This window comes from Globicephala melas, chromosome 3, assembly GCF_963455315.2.
Source record: "Globicephala melas chromosome 3, mGloMel1.2, whole genome shotgun sequence".
In the NCBI taxonomy this organism is placed as follows: domain Eukaryota; kingdom Metazoa; phylum Chordata; class Mammalia; order Artiodactyla; family Delphinidae; genus Globicephala; species Globicephala melas.
In genome coordinates, this window is record NC_083316.1 from 40,853,493 (window position 1) to 40,874,520 (window position 21,028).

At 37.2% G+C, this 21,028-nt stretch overlaps 1 protein-coding gene across 1 annotated transcript in view; it reads left to right on the forward strand.

Annotated features, from left to right (window-relative positions):
* The window catches only part of NDUFS4 (NADH:ubiquinone oxidoreductase subunit S4), a 118,429-nt gene that overhangs the window by 83,534 nt on the left and 13,867 nt on the right, over window positions 1–21,028 (forward strand). Inside the window, exon 4 of the mRNA XM_030881956.2 lies at window positions 7,153–7,226. Within this exon, the coding sequence (XP_030737816.1) occupies window positions 7,153–7,226 (74 nt within the window). The remainder of the gene's footprint in view (window positions 1–7,152; window positions 7,227–21,028) is intronic.

Genomic DNA, 21,028 nt, shown 5'->3' on the forward strand with positions numbered 1-21,028 from the left:
GTGGAATTGCTGGGTCATATGGTAGTTGTGTTTTTAGTTTTTTTGAAGAACCTCCATACTGTTTTCAATAGTGACTGCACCAATTTACAATCCCACCATCAGTGCACAAGGGTTCCCTTTTCTCCACATCCCTGCTAATGTTTGTTATTGTGGCCTTTTGATGACAGCCATTCTGACAGGTATGAGGTGATATCACACTGTGGTGTTGATTTACATTTCTGTAATAATTAGGAATATTTAACATCTTTTCATGTGGCTATTGGCCATCTATATGTATGTCTTTGGAAAAATATCTATTCAGGTCTTCTGTATATTTTTGATAGGTTGTTTGTTTTTTTGATATTGAGTTGTATGAGCTGTTTATTTTAGATATATCAGGCATATCATTTGCAAATATTTTCTTCTATTCAGTAGGTTATCTTTTCATTTTGTCAGTGTTTTTTTTTTACTTCTTTGCTGTGCAAAAGGTTTTTTTTTGTGTGTGTGGTATGCGGGCCTCTCACTGTCATGGCCTCTCCCGTTGCAGAGCACAGGCTCTGGACGCGCAGACTCAGCAGCCGTGGCTCACGGGCCCAGCCGCTCCGCGGCATGTGGGATCCTCCCGGACCGGAGCACGAACCCGTGTCCCCTGCATCGGCAGGCGGACTCTCAACCACTGCGCCACCAGGGAAGCCCTGTGCAAAAGCTTTTAATCTGATTAGGTACCATTGGTTTACTTTTGCTTTTGTTTCCTTTGCCCTAGGAGACAGATCTAAAAGAGTATTGCTATGAATTATGTCAAAGAGTGTTCTGCCTATGTTTTCTGCTAGTTTTATGGCTCCTCGTCTTACATTCAGGTCTTTAATCTATTTTGAGTTTATTTTTATATATGGTGTGAGGAAATGTTCTAATCCCATTCTTTTACATGTAGCTGTCCAGTTTTCCTGGCACCATTTGTTGAAAAGACTGTTTTTTCTCCATTGTATACTCTTACCTCATTTGTCATAGATTGATTGGCCATTAGTGCATGGGGTTTATTTCAGGGTTCTGTAGTCTGTTCCATTGATCTATGTGTCTGTTTTTATGTCAGTACCATACTGTTTTGATTACTGTAGCTTTGTAGAAAAATCTGAAGTCAGAGAGCATGATACCTCCAGCTCTGTTCTTTCTCAAGATTGCTTTGGCTATTTAGGATCTTTTGTGTTTCCATACAGATTTTAGAATTATCTGTTCTAGTTTTGTGAAAATGCCATTGGTATTTTAATAGTGATTACATTGAGTCTGTACATTGCCTTGAGTAGTATGATCATTTTAACAATATTAATTCTTCCAGTCCATAAACATGGTATATCTTTCCATCTGTTTGTGTTGTCTTCAGTTTCTTTCATCAGAGTCTTACAGTTTTTCAAGTCCAGGTTTTTTAACCTCTTTTGTTAGATTTATACCTAGGTATTTTATTCTTTTTGATGCAATGGTAAATGGGTTTTTTTCTTAATTTCCCTTTCTGATAATTAGTGTATAGAAATGCAACAGATTTCTGTATATTAATTTTGTATCCTGCAAGTTTACCAAATTCATTAATGAGCTCTTGTAGTTTTTTGGTGATGTCTTTAGGATTTTCTGTATATGGTATCATGTCATCTGCAAAACAGTGAAAGTTTTACTTCTTTTTTCACTTTGAATTCCTTTTATTCCTTCTTGTCTGATTGCTATAGCTAGGAGTTTCAGTACTATATTGAATACAGGTGGTGAGAGGGGGCATCCTTGACTTGTTGCTGATCTTAGAGGGAATACTTTCAGCTTTTCACCATTGACTGTAATGTTAGCTCTGGGCTTATCATATGTGGCCTTTACTATGTTGAGGTGTGTTCCCTCTGAACCCACTTTGTGGAGAGTTTTTAACATAAATGGATGTTGGATTTTATCAGAAGCTTTTTCTGCATCTATTGAGATGATCATATGGTTCTTATTCTTCAGTTTGTTAATGTGGTGTATCACATTGATTGATTTGCAGATATTAAATCATCCTTGCATCACTGGGAAAAATCCCATTTGATCATGGTAGATGAACCTTTTAATGTGTTGTTGAATTTGGTTTGCCAGTATTTTGTTGAAGATTTTTACATCTGTTCATCAGTGATATTGGCCTGTAGTTTCCTTTTTTGTGTGTGATATCTTTGTCTAGTTTTGATATCAGGAAGATGCTGACCTTGTAGAATGAGTTCAGAAGTGCTCTTCCCTCTGCAATTTTTTGAAATAGTTTGACAAGGGTAAGTGTTAACTTCTCTAAATGTTTGGTAGAATTAAACTATGAAGCCATCTGGTCCTGGGCTTCCTTTTGTTGGGAGTTTTAAAATTACTGATTCAATTTCATCACTGGTAATTGGTCTGTTTATATTTTCTATATCTTTCTGGTTCAGTCTTAGGAGAGTGTACATTTCTAGGAATTTGTTTCTTCTAGATTGTCCATTTTATTGGCATATAGTTGTTCATAGTAATCTCTTATGATTCCTTGTGTTTCTCTGGTGCAGCCTGTAACTTCTCCTTTTTCATTTCTAATTTTGTTGATTTGGGCCCTCTTTGTTTCTTGCTGAGTCTGGCTAAAGGTTTATCAGTTCTGTTTATCTTTTCAAAGAATCAGCTCTTAGTTTTGTTGATCTGTATTTTTTTTTAGTTTCTGTCATTTATTTCTGCTATCATCTTTATGATTTCTTTCCTCTACTAACATTGGGTTTTATTTGTTCTTTTTCTAGTTCCTTTAGGTATAAGGTGAGGTTGTTGAGATTTTTCTTGTTTCCTGAGTTTGGCTTGTATCACCTTAAACTTATCTCTTGGAGTGGCTTTTGCTGCATCCTGTAGATTTTGGATCATTGTTGTTTAGTAGCATATTGTTTAACCTCCGTGTGTTTGTTTTTTTGCAGCTTTTTTGTGTGTGTGTGTTACACGGGCCTCTCACTGTTGTGGCCTCTCCCGTTGCGGAGCACAGGCTCCAGATGCGCAGGCTCAGCGGCCATGGCTCACAGGCCTAGCCGCTCCGCGGCATGTGGGATCTTCCCAGACCGGGGCACGAACCCGTGTCCCCTGCATCGGCAGGGGGACTCTCAACCACTGCGCCACTAGGGAAGCCCTGCAGCTTTTTTCTTGTAGTTAATTTCTAGTCTCATAGTGTTTTGGTTGGAAAAGATGACTGATATGATTTCAGTTTTCTGAAGTTTACTGAGACTTGTTTTGTGGCCTAGCATGTGATCTATTCTGGAGAATGTTCCATGTGCACTTGAGAAGAATTTGTATTCTGTTGCTTGTGTTTGGAATGTTGTTGTGTGTGTGTGTGTATATATATATATATTTATATTTATACAAATGTATAACTTTTAAGGCCGTTTGTCTTGTCATTTAAGGCCAGTGTTTCCTTATTGATTTTCTGTCTGGATGATCTGTTCATTGATAGAAGGAGTATTAAAGTCCCCTTCTATTATTGTGTTACTGTCAATTTCTTCCTTTATGTCTGTTAATTTTGCTTATGTATTTAGGTGCTCCTATGTTGGGTGCATATATATTTACAATTGTTATATTTCCTTCTTGGATTGATGCCTTGATCATTATGTAATGTCCTTCTCTGTCTCTTGTTGCAGTCTTTGTTTTAAACTCTGTTTTGTCGTTGTTGCTTTAATATAAGTATTGCTACCCCAGCTTTCTTTTCATTTCCATTTTCAAAGAGTACCTTTTTCCATCACCTTACTTTCAGTGTGTCTTTAGGTCCAAAGTGAGTCTCCTGTAGGCAGCATATATATGAGGCTTGTTTTTATATCCATTCAGCTACTCTGTGTCTTTTGATTGGAGGGAGCATTTACATTTAAAGTAATTATTGATAGGTATATACTTTTTGCCATTTTGTTAATTGTTTTGGGTTGTTTCATAGTTTTTGTTCCTTTTTATTTTGTTCTCTTCCCTTGGGATTTGGTGACTATCTTTAGTGTTATATTTGGATTACTTTCTCTTTTTTGTGTATTATTATAGATTTTTGGTTTGTGGTTACCATTAGGTTTATATATAACAATTTATATGTTTGTGTGTGATTATTTTAAGTTGCTTTCTTAATTTCAAACTCATTTTAACAACCCTGTATTTTTACTCCCTTCCCCCTAAGAATACAGTTTTTGACATCATATTTTACATCTTTGTTATATGTATCTTTTAACTGCTTATGAGGACATATATGATTTTACTACTTTTGACTTTTAATCTTCCAAGTAGCTTTCTACATGGTTGATTTACTACCTTTAACATTTCCTGTAAAGCTGATTTGGTGGTGCTAATCTCTTAGCTTTTGCTTGTCTGTAAAACTTTTGATTTCTCCACCAAATCTGAATGAAAGCCTTGCTGGGTAGAGTATTTTTGTTTGTAGGTTTTTTTACTTGTATTATTTAAAATATATTATGCCATTCCCTTCTGGCCTGCAGAGTTACCACTGAGAAGTCAGCTGGTAGCCTTGTAAGTAACTTGTTGCTTTTCCCTCTTAATTTTTAATATTCTCTATCTTTAATTTTTGCCATTTTAATTACAATGTGTCTTGCTCTGGTCCTCTTTGGGGTGATCTTATTTGGGACTTGCTGTGCTTCCTGGACCTGGATGTCTGTTTCTTTTTCCCAGGTTAGAGATTTCAACTATTATGTTTTCAAATATGTTCTCTACCCCTTTTTTTCTCCTTTCTTCTTCTGGGACCCCTATAATGCAAATGTTCGTATGCTTGATGTTGTCCCGGAGGTCTCTTAATCTGTCCTCATTTCTTTTTATTCTTTTCTTTTTTTTTTCTTTTTTTTTTTAGCTTCAGTGACTTCCACTACTCCTGACTTCCAGCTCACTTACTCATTCCTCTGCATAATCTGTTGATTCCTTCTAGTATACTTTTTATTTCAGTTACTGTATTCTTCAACTCTGTTTTGTTCTTCTTTATATCTTCTTTTTGTTAAACTTCTCACTGTGTCATCCATTTTTATCCTGATTTTTTTGATCTTTACAATCATTACTTTTAACACTTTATTGGGTATCTCCACTTCACTTAGTTCTTCTGGTGTTTTATCTGGTTCCCTCGTTTGGAACTGATTTTCTTGCCTCATTTTGCCTGATTTGCCCTTTTTGTTTCTATGTATCTGGCAGGTTAGTTTTGTTTCCCAACATTCAAGAAGTGGCCTTTTGTAGATGTCCTATGTGTCCTAGCAGCACACTCCCCTCTTGTCACCAAAGCTATATGCGCTAAGGGTGCCGCTTGTGTGGGCTGAATGGGTCCTTCTGTTGTGGCAGGTTGACTACTGTGGGCAGTCAGATAGATGTGGCTGGCCCCTGGTCCAGTTGTTTGCTAGGCCTTACCTCGTGTGGAGGAGGCTGGCTGCAGAAACCCAGGGTGTCACAGGGCTAGTGCTGGCTCCCTAGTTGGCAGAGCTGGGTTCCTGGATCTAGTGTCAGCCTACTGGTCGGTGGGGTCATTTCCTGACATGGCTGGCTGTGGGTTCTGTGGTGTCCTAACACTAGTGCTGGCCTCATGGTGTGTAGCGCTGGACTCCAGGTCAGCTGGTTTAGTAGTCCAAGATGTCTCAGTTCTGGTGTCAACCTCCTGGTGTGTTGGCTGGATCCTGGATAAAGCAGGCTGTGGGGCTGCAGTGGTCCTGGGATTGGGACCACCTGCTGGTGGACAGGGTCTGGTTCCGGGGCTAATTTCCTCCCACTGTTGCATGAAGCTAAGTCCTGTGGTCTCTTGCTGCAGGGTCCAGGGGTCCTAGAGCTGGTGTCAAACGAATGGTGAGTGGGGCCAAGGCCAAGGGGTTCTGGGGCTAGTCCCGGCTCACTGGTAGGCAGAGCTGGGTCCTGGGATCTCTGGCTACAGAATCCTGGGGGTTCCTGCTGAACTGCTGTTGTCCACTGCTGGGTGGTACCAGGACAGCTGAGGGAGGTGAGGGATTGTGAGGGATCCACGATCCACGGTGTCTCAGAGCTGGTGTTGTCCTGATGGTCCACAGAGCCAGGGCCTGTGGGGTCCCAGGGCTGGTACTGCCTGTTGGTGGGTAGGCTGGGTCCTCTATGGCAGTCTGAGGGTCTGCTGTGGTCCTGGGGTCTCTGGCTGCAGGGCCCTCTGGTGGAGAGGGCTGTGTCCCGGGGCCACTGTGGGCTCAGAAGTTCTTAAGGCAGCCTGCCTGCTGGTGGGTAGAGCTGTGTTCCCACCCTGTTAATTGCTTGGCCTGAGGCACCTCACGATTGGTGCCTACAGCCTTGTGGTTCCAGTGGTAATAAGCTATTGGGAATGTTCCAGAATGGCACTTGCCACTGTCCTTGTGGTAGAATGAGCTCCCCAAAATGGCTGTTGCCAGTTTTCTATGTCCCCAGGCTACAGTTGCCTCCTGCCTCTTCTGGAGACTCTCAAAGATAAGCAGGTGAGTCTGACCCAGGCTGCCTTCAAATTACTCTTCTACCCTGGGTCCCAAAGTATGTGAGATTTTGTGTGTACCTTTTAAGAGTTAGTCTCTACTTCCCACAGCCCTCTGGGTCTCCTGAAAATAAGGCCCATTGGCTAAAGCCAAACGTTCTGGGGGCTCGTCTTCCCAGTGCAGGATCCCTGGGCTTGGGAGCCCAATGTGGGGCTTAGACCCATTGCTTCTTGGGCAGAACCTCTACAATTGTAATTATCCTTCTCTTTGTGGGTAGCCCACCGTGGGTAGGGATCTCCCTCTCCCACCTGTCTCATTGTGGTTCCTTCTTTATATCTTTAGTTATAGAAGATCTTTTCCACTAGATTCCAGTTTTTCTCAATAGTTGCTGTGTAAATAGTTGTAATTTTGGTGTGTCTGTGAGAGAGGTGAGCTCAGGGTCTTCCTAGTCCACCATTTTGGCCATGTTCCTTCTCATTTTGATGAATTTGTAAGGTTTAAGGAAAAACCTAAGAGGATTCTCATTCTCCTCTAGTTTTTTTTTAAGTTTAATAAATGATTTTATTTGAGATTAAAGATTGCTGAATATCTCTACAATTTTAAATTTTTTAATTTGACAATACATGTTAGAAAAATCAAATTTAACACAGAAAAACATATTCAAACATTTAACAGTTTTAAAGAAATGATTTAAAATAAGTAATTTTCAGCCAGAGGTTAATGTTAAATCCTGGAAAAAAATTGTTTCTTACAGGGCTGATCCACTGTCCAACATGGTTCTAGCTTTCAGTACTAAAGACGACGCAATTGCCTTTGCAGAAAAAAATGGTAAGTTTGGTTTGTTTTTGTTTTGCTTTGACAAATAAAATCAAGATATGATTTTATGTTCTTAACCTTAATCAGATACTATATCCCTAACTGGCATTAAGTTGAATGAAATCTCTCAGTGTATCTAATCCAGTGGTTTTTAGATTTTTTTGTTTTTTACAACATGAGAACATACCCCTCCAAAAAAAAAGATCTAAAAGTAAAATGCACATGTAACATATAAGTCAAACTGCTCTAAATTTGAAGTAGAGACAGGGAATAAAACTACTTGTCTAATTCCTATCTTGCTTATGAATTCCTCTGCAAAATCATTGACATTAGGTTTTTAAACTCCAATTAAACATCTCATAAGGCAACCTATTCCAGTTTTGACATCTGGTTATTATTTTCTTACTTTGAGCCAAAATCTCATGTCTGTTACTTTACCTAATAGCTTTTCAATTATTTGAAAATAGTTATCATTATCATACTTCCTCTAAAATTTCATGTAAGCCTAAATGTCTACATTTGCCACTTTTATTGATATGTTGGGCCTAGTACCAAGCATAATCTCATGTCTACAATTATATTAATACAGCCTCAGAGTATATTATACCTCAAAACTACTGTAGCCCTAAAACTATTGGCCTATGTTGGTCTTGCTTTCAACAAAAATACAGAATGTCTTTTTTTCTCATTTCCTGCTGTTAAGCCATGCAACACAGTAGTGAAAAGAGGCTTTGGAGGCAGACCATTCTGAATTCTAATCCTTATTATGCCACTTGAAGCTACATGATTTTGGATTAATTTCATCATGGACTTAATGTTTCTTCATTGTTGAAATAATGGTACTTATCTTAAGGTGTACTTATTCAGTACTTGATACATAATAGACGTTTGGTAACTATTAGTCCTGTTCCTTACCTCCCTCTCCATCTGTTATTTCTGCTGTTTCTCTCGGATTTTAATGCAGTACTGTGCATTTGTATCTAATGCATTCTGTTGTCCTAGTTGGTCAAATCGAATTTGTATCTAATTTAGCTATCTATTTGAATGACATACTGTCCATTTAAGTATGTTATTACTATAAGGCAATATATAAGTGTAAAAGATTATTAGCATTATCTAACATTTGATATAAACGTGAAAGCACTGTAAAGGTTATTATTATCTGAAATATTTTCTTTTCATCCTAAGTTCATATTATATACCTTATGATTAAGAGTCTAAAGCCAAACTGCCTGGGTTTGAATCCATGTCGGATCGCTGTTTGACTCTGTACAGGAGGAAATGGAAGTACAATGGAAATTGTTGTGAGGATTGAATGGGTTAATTAAAGTGCTTAGAACATAGTTAAGTAAGTATGTAATAGTATATCAGTTTATTTACTTAGTAGTAGACTTTTGAAATTAAAAAAAAAGATTTAAGTATAATTCCTTATTAATACTTTCTTGGCAATTTCCAAATTTCTGAATTACATATTTGTTCTCAAAGTGGTTATAGTCTTTAAAATATTATTATGATTTAACATTTACATTGCTCTTTTTTAAATTAAACTGTAATATAGCTTATCAGCAACAGTTCTATTAATGTTTTTCATCTTTGCAGCCTACCGTATTTCATGTCTGACACTTCAAAAATGTCCGTACTGTGAGTTTAATGACAGGAAATCTAATTAAACTCTTATTGCTGACTAGTCTCTGAGTGGGCACAAGGACTGCCTGACTATAGTTGCCATGTGATTTGCAGGTGTGAACTAACCACTGCTGCTGTTAAAATCAAGGGCCTTTCCATTCTGATTTCTACCCCCAACACCAGAATGAAAATTGAGGACCATTATCAAAGTCAATAGACAGTAAAACTTGAAAAAGTTTAGAGGATATTACCTTATAAAACTGTAAGCTACCAGTGGACCAGGCGAGTTCCCTGGTGGTTGAGTGGTAGGATTTGGCACTTTCACTGCTGTGGCTCGGGTTCAGTCTCTGGTTGGGGAACTGAGATCCCACAAGCCATGTGGCACGGCCAAGATAAAATTAAAAAAACAAAAACAGAAAAACAGTGGATCAGGAATTCTAACCTACAATGTAGCAAGAGTTAGGTACATACTGGAAACAAAGCAACATAACACAAAACCTATATAATGGACACTTGCTATGTGGTGAAATTATTGACTTTCTAAAATATTTTCCTCTACTCAAGAATTTGAAGCCACTTTCGTCTCCTGGGGAAGTCCTCAATGATTATTCCTCATTCCTCATTTATTTAACATTTAGCATTATATGTCTTTAAATAGATAAGTCCTGTTTCTGCAGCTATCGTGGCAGCAAGTCTAAACAAACACCATTGAAATGGTACAGAATCATGGGGTGGAGGATCTTTTCCAAATTGCCCAGAATGCCCTCTATTCTGATTTTGCTCTCTTGGGTAGGTGCATAGTGGTGGGGGGCATACAAATGGATGCCCGCTCCCCCTCCACACCAAACATCATTTTGTTGTAAGCTAGTGCTATTGAAGGTTACGTGAACCAGTGTTCTGGTAGGTTAAGGCTATAAAAAGAAATGGTTCAGAAGCACTAACATGAAAGACTATTGGATTAAGAGGCTAGAAACTAGGATTCTCATTCTGTAATTGCCCCACAGGAGAGCTTGAGCCAGTCATGTTTCACTATAGCCATTGATAAACATGTTTCTTCATCTTTAAAATAAGTTGGATTGAGTAATGATAAAAAACTATAGATAGACTTAAGGATGTCAAGCCCATGAACCAGCTCATATATATCTTTATTTCTTTACTGTCTAACCCAGTGCCTTATTCATCATATGCTCTAGAAGGAAACATTTGTCTTTGTTGATATAGATAATTCTGTGTTGATAGTAAAATCTGGCAATCCAGTTATGAGCATTAGTTTGCCTTTCAGTAGTGTCTAGAAATAAGAGGTTAGGGTAAAACTACCACACACAAAAAAGATAATTTGTACACGAAGGGAACTGTTCTGAAAATAAACAATCTACCTTTCATCTCCTCCTTCGTTTTCTAATTTCCCTTACTTTTAAATGGTTTTCTAAAAAAGTCGTGACCATCATTTCCCTTGACACAAAAGATTGTACTGTAGAGAATCAGTACAATGAAGAACAAGATTTACAGATTCCGTTGCTTTCTAGAAAACATTTTTAATGCCTATATATCAGACTCAGTTAATGGGTATCATCATAACATAAAGCTAACATTCATAAACACCAAGTCATGAGCTAGTCACTATGCTAAGTGCTTTTCATTCTAATTTAAATTCTCACTACAACTCTATGAAGCAAGAACAGTTATTCTCATTTTACAGTTCAAGGAAGTTGAGGGTTTAGAGAGATTATAACATTAACAAGGCCACATACTTATAAGGGGGTAAGTTTTATTTGAACACAGGTATGTTCATTCATGTAGTGTCTATGACCTCTTTTCAGCTATAATAGTAGAATTAAATAGTTGTAATAGAGACCTTATGGCTCCCAAAGTCTAAAAATATTTTCTACTTGGCCACTTACAGAAAATATTGCCTGACCCCTCATGTAAACAATTATATGTATTCCCTCAATACTGAGACCCTTTCTTCCCTGACATTTTTATAAATCCAAAATATTCTTTATTCAGACACTTCAAAAGGCCTGTGCTTAATAGATACTTTTCTCAATTGATAAGTTAGTGCTTATATTGTGAAGAACTTGAATTATCACTCAAGTACTAACCTAACTTTATATTACTATGCCTCAGCTCTTCTTCCTGCCCTTATCCCCAAGCCTGCTTTAGTTTCTTCCTTCTATAACCTCCTCCTCATTCTGTTCCCTTTCTCTTCTTTTTTCCTGCCTGTGAGCTCCAACCTAGTCTTCAAAATACATTTTAAATGTTATCTCCTTCCTGATCCCTTTTCTTATTTCCCTTTCCCACCTCCATCTCCCACCTCCAAATAGATGTGCCCTCTCTTCCTTTTAACTTCCACAATGATTTGTTCCTTTCTTACAGCTCTTATAGTATGGTATTGTATTTTACTTCTTTTGTATTGCATTCAGTCATACATATGTTGAGTACCCTGTCATATGCCAGCAGTGGTGGCTAGGTTCTGGGGATCATTAGTTAATAAGGCATAGTCCTCTTACTCAAACTGTAATACTTTACCCTGCTTACTGAATTATAAGCACCTACCAGGGAAAACACCCAGTCTCATTCATCTTCATCTTTTAATATGCTCAATAAAAATTGGTAAATTCAACATTATATTTAGTGATGTTATAAATTATTCTCCAGATCATGTTTTAAACTTTTCCTTAAATCACTTTAAATTAATTTGGCTACTTGTTGTATCTTTTAGAAGAACTGTTAATTCCCTCTAAGTAGAAACCTGAAGAAACAAAATTATAGTAGAATGATTAGCAATTTCTTATATTTTAGTGTGTTTGTAAAATGCAACCTGTAAACGTTTTTCTGTGAAGTTAATTTGCAGCTTATCCTTAGTTTAAGAGTTAGTACCCTAAAGTATATTCCAGTGTACTTAAGATGATTATTTCATAACTTTAGAGTTATTTCCAAGCTGTATGCTATTTGGTCTAAACTTTTCTTTTTAAAGGATACTGAGACCTAGAGAAGTTAATAAAACAAGACCAGTATCCATCACATAGCTCCCAGCTGATAGGGCCCAAGTTTCTAGGTTCCAAGTCCAGTGTTTCTTCTGATACTATGCTGCTGGTAGATCTTAAAAAATCAGTCATCTAGATGTGCACTGTCCAGTATGGTAGGCACACGTGGCTGTGTAGCACTTAAAATGTGTTTAGTTGGAATTGAGGTGTGCTGTTAAGTGTAAAATATACATTGGATTTCAGCGACTTAGTATAAAAAAGCTTTAAATATCTAATTTTTATATTGATTACATATTAAAATGATAATATTTCACATATGTATTGGGCTAGGAAAAAAAATGATTAAAGGCTTACCTGTTTCTTTTTAGTCATTTTTTTAAATGTTGCTCCTAGATAATTTAAAATCATATGTATGGTTCACATTCTGTTTCTGTTGGACAGCACTAATCTAGAATACTTCAAGCTATACAAGACATTCATTATACACATATTCTAGGTGAATATTAAAAAAAACAGGAAAACTTACCCAATTTTTAAAAGTTCACATTTTATTACTTAAGAAATGTGGGGAATTCCCTGGTAGACCAGTGGTTAGGACTCAGCACTTTCACTGCCAAGGGCCTGGGTTCAATCCCTGGTTGGGGAACTAAGATCCCACAAGTTGCACTGCTTGATCAAAAAATAAAAATTTTTTAAAAAGAAATGCCGTTCTGTTCTTCAGACACTCTTACCCAATATCAATCAAGGATAAGTGTAAACTCTTACATTACATATAATAATAGTGAAATAAAATAGCTAAAAGAGACCTATATTACATCATAAAACCCATGTTAATCACCTATTTTCAATTTCTTAATCAAATAAGGCATTGTGTAAGTCCATCTTTTTACCTAAGAATGCCCTCATCTCTAAGACTAAAAGTTTTCTTCTTCCTGCTATTGATAATTCCAGCAACTACCTCTCTGCTCCTCTTTTTTGCCTAGGTCTCCCTTCTCACCATTCCTCACTTCCTGTGGAAGGCTGGTTCTGTGAACTGGGGATTGGGATAGAAGAAAAGACTGAATGCTTTCCCATGGCTTCTTTTTCCCCCTGCTTCCCACCTCTTACTTCTCCCTCCCCCAACATACACAAAGTAAATTACAAATGCCCCTATGTCTTTGGGTTTTAACTCCAGAGCCTCATCCTCCTCATCCTAAAGGTCCCACTTTGAATGCAGCATATATTCCAGAGGAACTCTTCAAACTCTTTTCTTTTTACAAAGAAAGGTTATCTGAGGTTTCCTCTGAAATGTAGATGAACCTTATTTTAGTTCTTTGTGTACAGAAAAGACCCACCTTTCTCACCCATGTGGCTTTTGTCTTTTCTTGTTTCATGTTGGAGTCAAAGGGTGGGGGAGGAGAAGGAAGCATCCTTGGGAGAGGAGGTAGAAGCTGTGGAAAATTTCCATAGCAAGCTAGCATCTACTACCATTTACATGCTAATGGGACCAGAATGGCTCCCCCCACCCCCATTTGAGCTGATGTGAAACTTTGTGAGTTTCCTCTAGTATGTCATTTTACCCCCTGTGTTTTTCTCATTGCTGTTAGCTGTAAAAACTCTTTGAAATTCTCAAAATAGAGGAGGGTTTCCTTCAGAAATAGGAAGACAGAGAATAAGCATTGAAACTGCTGTAGTGGTCTCTTGGGAAGAAAAACCCACCTCTGAAGTAATAGAAGGTGGAAGCAACTAAGGAAGCAGACAGTTTAGGCCCTGGATTCAGGAAAATAAAGAGATAATTGGAGTTGCAGCCCAGAACGTAGAATTACCCCAGAAGTGGACACCATCAGCAAGGTCTGGATTTCCGCCTAATTTAAACCTTGTAATGAGGGTCTCAACCTCACATCCATATATCTATTATTTAAAAAACAACTTTCAAAAAAATAAAACGAACAAGAAAAGACTTTCAAAACAAAAGTAAGAATTATGACTCTCATATAGATATAAAATGCTTGTTAAAGGATTTATTTTACTCTGTAGAGGAGCAGAATTTGCCACCCCAAAATACATTTCTTTGGCATATTATTTTAAGCTGATTATTTTCTAAGAAACTGCATACTTGGAGGAAAGTAGGAGTTACCCTTTTGTAATAAGCATTTACATTTATAAGGGAAATATCGATTTGTAAGGGTATCTCCCTGATGTACCTGAAAGAGGGGGATGACCTTATCTCCGGAAACTCTTATAAGTGGAGAAGGCAATGACTTAAATCTGCATAACAATCTCACCCCTGTTTACTGTTTTCTTCCTGGTGATCTCACAGAATTGACTTTCCCTATCCTCAGTGTTCTCTTTTGTCTTTAGCTGAGGATGGTATTTAAGGTGAGGGCTTTGGCAGTTTTTAATTACTTACTTCTGCTGGGTCTCTCCCATGTATATATGTTATGAAACTTTTGTTTGATTTTCTCGTGTTCATCTATCTCATGTCAATTTAATTCTTAGTCCTTAAATACGGTCTTCAGTTAAAGACGAGATATTTTGGGTGGGGAGTGAGTTATGGGAGGTTATCAGGCAAAGTATCATAAACAAGGGTATGGTTGTTATGCAGATTTAAGTTCAAGCCTCCTCCATTGATAAGTTTCTAGAGTTTTAGTCATCCTTTCTCCTCCTGCTACAGAGAAGGAGACACCTTACAAATGGAAATTTCCCTTATAAATGTAAATGTCCCTCAGAAAAGGGCAATTTCTCTGTTTTCAGAGATTTCCTGTGTTTACTGTTTCTTAAAAATAACCAGCTCAAGATAATCCTTATTGCCAAAGAGGCATATTTTGGAATGGCATATTCTAACTCCTCTTTACCACATAAGCTTTCTTACGTTTGCTCTGCTGAAAATTTCATAAGGAATCTCAAATTGGGTTTTTCAAACCGTTTTAAGACTAAGAAGCCAAGCCAATAACTTGCCACCAGATTTCTCCTGCAGTACCTGTTAAATTGGGCGAATTCCTCCCTTCTCAGGGTCCCCAAAATATCCTAAGGTTCCTTAATACCTTAGGGAACTTTGTAAGCCCTAGTGCCATGGAAGGACTTTGGAAGCATTGCCTCCATAAAGTCAACTTCAGTTCCTTACAAATGTCTGGTCATACCTGAGTAAATGAGCATCATTCTCAAATATGTCATTCCAGGTAAGGCCTTGGTTGCATAACGATTGTTTCTGTTAAATTGTAATGAGTTATAGATACCTCAAGAGGAGAGGGAAAGAACTTCCTATATGTCCAGAAAATAGAACGTTAAAACAATATCAAAAATATTCTCCCCCAAACCATAGAATTATCTCTCATCAATTTTTTCAGTCCTGTATAACTAATTCTTGTTTCACTGGATCATAAATGTATTTGCTTCTTAACTAGAGTTCTGGAAATTTTGACTGAGTCCACTGATAGGGTCTTATAATTATTTAAGTGATGCCATCGGAAGCCTATACATATTCTTCACAGGGCTTTGAGACAGTCTTTCATTGTTGAAGATAAAGCTCTCTGCCTGTAGCTATTTGCAAGAACTGTCAGGGAAGCAGTAGAGTAAAATTTAACAATCTTTTCATAAATGATTAAAGACTTAAAATGGATGTAGTTAACATTACAGATAAATTTCAAAAGTGAAATAAATGATAGGAGTTAATAACAAGAATAATGCAATTTAAAGGCATTCCAAAAAATGTTACAGGCAAAATATCTGTACACAATTAGGTAAGCCTGTTTTCAAAGAAGACAGTGACTGTTCATCTAATTTATGAAAATAGATGAACATACTCTTTGCAGAGAAAAAAATCTTAAGACAAAGTAATCCTGAGACATAATGTACCATGACTATACCAAACATATAGTAAGAATATGTCAAAAAATATATCAAGTAAAAATATCCAATAAGTCTAGGGTAGGTCCTAAACATCTGTATATTAATAAAACTCCATAGATATGCGGTATGGATTCCTATTGACATATAGTGACCTAGAAGATAAAAGATCTAAACTAAAGAAGTAAAGATGCAACCAAGTTAATGTTTTTAAAATTAACTGAAATTGTGACTGATAACCTATACCATTTTCTGATATCAGGCAAAGCAGCACCAGAGATCAGATAGATAAAACCTATCATAGACAGTGAGGGTATTGACAAATCTCTATACTTAGCATATAGCATACAATTTGTGAAATACTTACATTAATAACATTTTAGCCATACAGATTTAACCTTAGGATGCTTAAGCATCTCTTCTGACTTGACAGCTCTTCCAATGTAGCTCATCAATAGTAACATATCAAATAAATCTAATTGTTTCTAGCACTTCTCGTTTTACAAAGTTGGAAGCACACATCTTTGAGATTCCCCAGAGGGCCTGTGGAAGATCACAAAGATAGTTTTAGATGCAAAGATACGCTGAATATTTTACATTTAGGATTTGATTTCTGGGAGGCAAAAATAAAACATTTTCAATAGATTTGAACATTTAGGAAATAGAATCACATGTGCCTGAGAAACAGTATTTGACTGCTCATGTCAAAGTGACAATTAAACTTATAAACATAGAGGTTAGCATAACTGTGAAGAACCTGAGCTCTTACATAAGTCATCAAGTACTTAAAGTCAACATAAAGCATATAAAGTTATTCTGTTAAGCCACAGAATCTTTGCAATCTAGGCAGATTAGACAAAAAGAATAACCCCTTCATTTTGTAGGTGAAAGCAATAAACAGTAAACTAATGAAACAAGCCCATCAAAATGGAGCAGACTTTGCAAGGATTTTAACACATATCATAGCTTTTCAGACTTATTTTCCAGACATACTGTAATCTAAGGCAAATAAAATTTACTTTTTCCAAAGCTTACATAACTTTCTGTACCCATTCAGGTTTTGTCCTTCATAATTCTCTTTCTCATTCTGGAACAAGCCATTTTACTTTAGGACCTAACTATTCTCTTTTCCCCTTGGTAAACAAAAACACATCTCATAACCTTGCATACAAAGTTATACCCTTTGCCACCATCACTCCCAGTGGAGTTTCATTTCTGTATATTAATTCTATGAAAGTTACTTTGATTTCATAGAGAAAATAGACATAAGTTGAAAACTCTTAAACACCAGCATTTTAGTAGACAGGCAAGGGTCATTAATACATGTAACACAACTTTCTACAACTGTGTGCATTTTTTATTAACATCTTTTTTGGAGTATAATTGCTTTACAGTGTTGTGTTAATTTCTGCTGTATAACAAAGTGAATCAGCTATATGCATACATATATCCCCATATCCCCTCCTTCTTGCATCTCTCTCCCACCCTCCCGATCCCACCCCTCTAGGTGGTCACAAAGCACCAAGCTGATCTCCCTGTGCTATGCGGCTGCTTCCCACTAGCTATTTTACGTTTGGTAGTGTATATATGTCCATGCCACTCTCTCACTTTGTCCCAGCTTACCCTTCCCCCTCCCCGTGTCCTGAAGTCCATTCTCTATGTCTGCGTCTTTATTCCTGTCCTGCCCCTAGGTTAATCAGAACCATTTTTTTTTTTAAGACTCCATATATATGTGTTAGCATATGGTATTTGTCTTTCTCTTTCTGACTTACTTCACTCTGTATGACAGACTCTAGGTCCATCCACCTCACTACAAATAACTCAATTTCATTTCTTTTTATGGCTGAGTAATATTCCATTTATATATGTGCCACATCTTCTTTATCTATGCATCTGTCGATGGACACTTAGGTTGCTTCCATATCCTGGCTATTGTAAATAGTGCTGCAGTGAACATTGTGGTACATGACTCTTTTGCAATTATGGTATTCTCAAGGTATATGCCCAGTAGTGGGATTGCTGGGTCATATGGTAGTTCTGTTTTTAGTTTTTTAAGGAACTTCCATACTGTTCTCCATAGTGGCTGTATCAATTTAAATTCCCTCCAACAGTGCAAGAGGGTTCCCTTTTCTCCACACCCTCTCCAGCATTTATTGTTTGTAAATTTTTTGATGGCCATTCTGACTGGTGTGGGGTGATACCTCATTGTAGTTTTGATTTGCGTTTCTCTAATGATTAGTGATGTTGAGCATCTTTTCATGTGTTTGTTACAAGCTGTATATCTTTGGGAAAATGTCTATTTAGGTCTTCTGCCCATTTTTGGATTGGGTTGTTTGTTTTGTTGATATTGAGCTACATGAGCTGCTTGTATATTTTGGAGATCAATCCTTTGTCAGTTGCTTCATTTGAAATATTTTCTCCCATTCTGAGGGTTGTCTTTTCATCTTGTTTATGGTTTCCTTTGCTGTGCAAAAGCTTTTAAGTTTCATTAGGTCCCAGTTGTTTATTTTTGTTTTTATTTCCATTTCTCTAGGAGGTGGGTGAAAAAGGATATTGCTGTGATTTATGTCATGAGTGTTCTGCCTGTGTTTTCCTCTAAGAGTGTCTGGCCTTACATTTAGGTCTTTAATCCATTTTGAGTTTATTTTTGTGTATGGTGTTACAAGTTTTCTAACTTCATTCTTTTACATGTAGCTGTCCAGTTCTCCCAGCACCACTTATTGAAGAGGCTGTCTTTTCTCCATTGTATATTCTTGCCTCCTTTATCAGAGATAAGGTGCCCATATGTGCATGGGTTTGTCTCTGGGCTTTCTATCCTGTTCCATTGATCTGTATTTCTGTTTTTGTGCCAGTACCATACTGTCTTGATTACTGTAGCTTTATAGTATAGTCTGAAGTCCGGAAGCCTGATTCCTCCAGCTCAATTTTTCTTTCTTAAGATTGTTTTGGCTATTCGTGGTCGGCTGTGTTTCCATACAAATTGTGAAATTTTTAGTTCTAGTTCTGTGAAAGATGCCATTGGTAGTTTGATAGGGATTGCACTGAATCTGTAGATTGCTTTAGGTAGTATATTTTCACAATATTAATTCCTCCAATACAAGAATATAGTATATCTCTCTATCTGTATCATCTTTAATTTTTTTCATCAATACCATATAGTTTTCTGCATACAGGTGTTTTGTCTCCTTAGGTAGGTTTATTCCTGGGTATTTTATTCTTTTTGTTGTAATGGTAAATGGTAGTGTTTCCTTAATTTCTCATCATTAGTGTATAGGAATGCAAGAGATTTCTGTGGATTAATTTTGTATTCTGCTACTTTACGAAATTCACTGATTAGCTCTAGTAGTTTTCTGGTAGCATCTTTAGGATTCTCTATGTATAGTATCATATCATCTGCAAACAGTGACAGTTTTACTTTTTCTTTTCCGACTTAGATTCTTTTTGTTTCTTTTTCTTCTCTGATTGCTGTGGCTAATACTTCCAAAACTATGTTGAATAATAGCGGTGAGAGTGGGCAACCTTGTCTTGTTCCTGATCTTAGTGGGAATGGTTTCAGTTTTTCACCATTGAGAATGATGTTGGCTGTAGGTTTATCATATATGACCTTTATTATGTCAATATAGGTTCCCTGTATGCCTACTTACAGAAGAGTTTTATCATAAATGGGTGTTGAATTTTGTCAAAAGCTTTTTCTCCATCCATGGAGATGATCATATGGTTTTTATACTCAATTTGTTAATATGGTGTATCACATTGATTTGCATATATTGAAGAATCCTTGCATTCCTGGAATAAACCCCACTTGATCATGGTGTATGATCCTTTTAATGTGCTGTTGGATTCTGTTTGCTAAGTATTTTGTTGAGCATTTTTTGCATCTATGTTCATCAGTGATATTGGCCTGTAGTTTTCTCTCTTTGTGACATCTTTGTCTGGTTTTGGTATCAGGGTGATGGTGGCTTCGTAGAATGAGTTGGGGAGTGTTCCTCCCTCTGCTAGATTTTGGAAGAGTTTGAGAAGGGTAGGTGTTAGCTCTTATCTAAATGTTTGATAGAATTCGCTTGTGAAGCCATCTGATTCTGGGCTTTTGTTTGTTGGAAGATTTTTAATCACAGTTTCAATTTCAGTGCTTATGATCGGTCTGTTTATATTTTCTATTTCTTCCTGGTTCTGTCTCGGAAGTTTGTGCTTTTCCAAGAATTTGTCCATTTCTTCCAGATTGTCCATTTTCTTGGCATATAGTTGCTTATAGTAATCTCTAATGATCCTTTGTATTTCTGCAGTGTCAGTTGTTACTTCTCGTTTTTCATTTGTAATTCTGTTGATTTGAGTCTTCTCCCTTTTTTCCTTGATGAATCTGGCTAATAGTTTATCAATTCTGTTTTTTTTTTTTTTTTGCATCTTTATTGGAGTATAATTGCTTTACAATGATGTGTTAGCTTCTGCTTTATAACAAAGTGAATCAGTCATACATATACACATGTTCCCATATCTGCTCCCTCCTGGGTCTCCCTCCCTCCCACCCTCCCCATCCCACCCCTCTAGGTGTTCACAAAGCACCGAGCTGATCTCCCTGTGCTATGCGTCTGCCTCCCACCAGCTATCCATTTTACCTTTGGTAGTGTATACATGTCCATGCCACTCTCTTGCCCTGTCACAGCTTACCCCTCCTCCTCCCCCTCCCCACATCCCCAAGTCCATTCTCTAGTAGGTCTGCGTCCCCTTTCCGGTCTTACCCCTAGGTTCCTCATGACATTCTTTTTTTTCTTTCTTGAATTCCATATATATGTTTTAGCATATGGTATTTGTCTTTCTCTTTCTGACTTACTTCACTCTGTATGACAGACTCTAGGTCCATCCACCTCATTACAAATAACTCAATTTCATTTCTTTTTATGGCTAATATTCCATTGTATATATGTGCCACATCTTATTTATCCATTCATCCTATGATGGACACTTAGGTTGTTTCCATCTCCAGGCTATTGTAAGTAGAGCTGCAATGCACATTTTGGTACATGACTCTTTTTGAATTACGGTTTTCTCAGGGTATATGCCCAGTAGTGGGATTGCTGGGTCATATGGTAGTTCTATTTGTAGTTTTTTAAGGAACCTCCATACTGTTCTCCATAGTGGCTGTACCAATTCACATTCCCACCAGCAGTGCAAGAGTGTTCCCTTTTCTCCACACCCTCTCCAGCATTTCTTGTTTGTAGATTTTTTGACGATGGCCATTCTGATTGGTGTGAGGTGATACCTCATTGTAGTTTTGATTTGCATTTCTCTAATGATTAATGATGTTGAGCATTCTTTCATGTGTTTGTTGGCAGTCTGTATATCTTCTTTGGAGAAACATCTATTAAGGTCTTCTGCCCA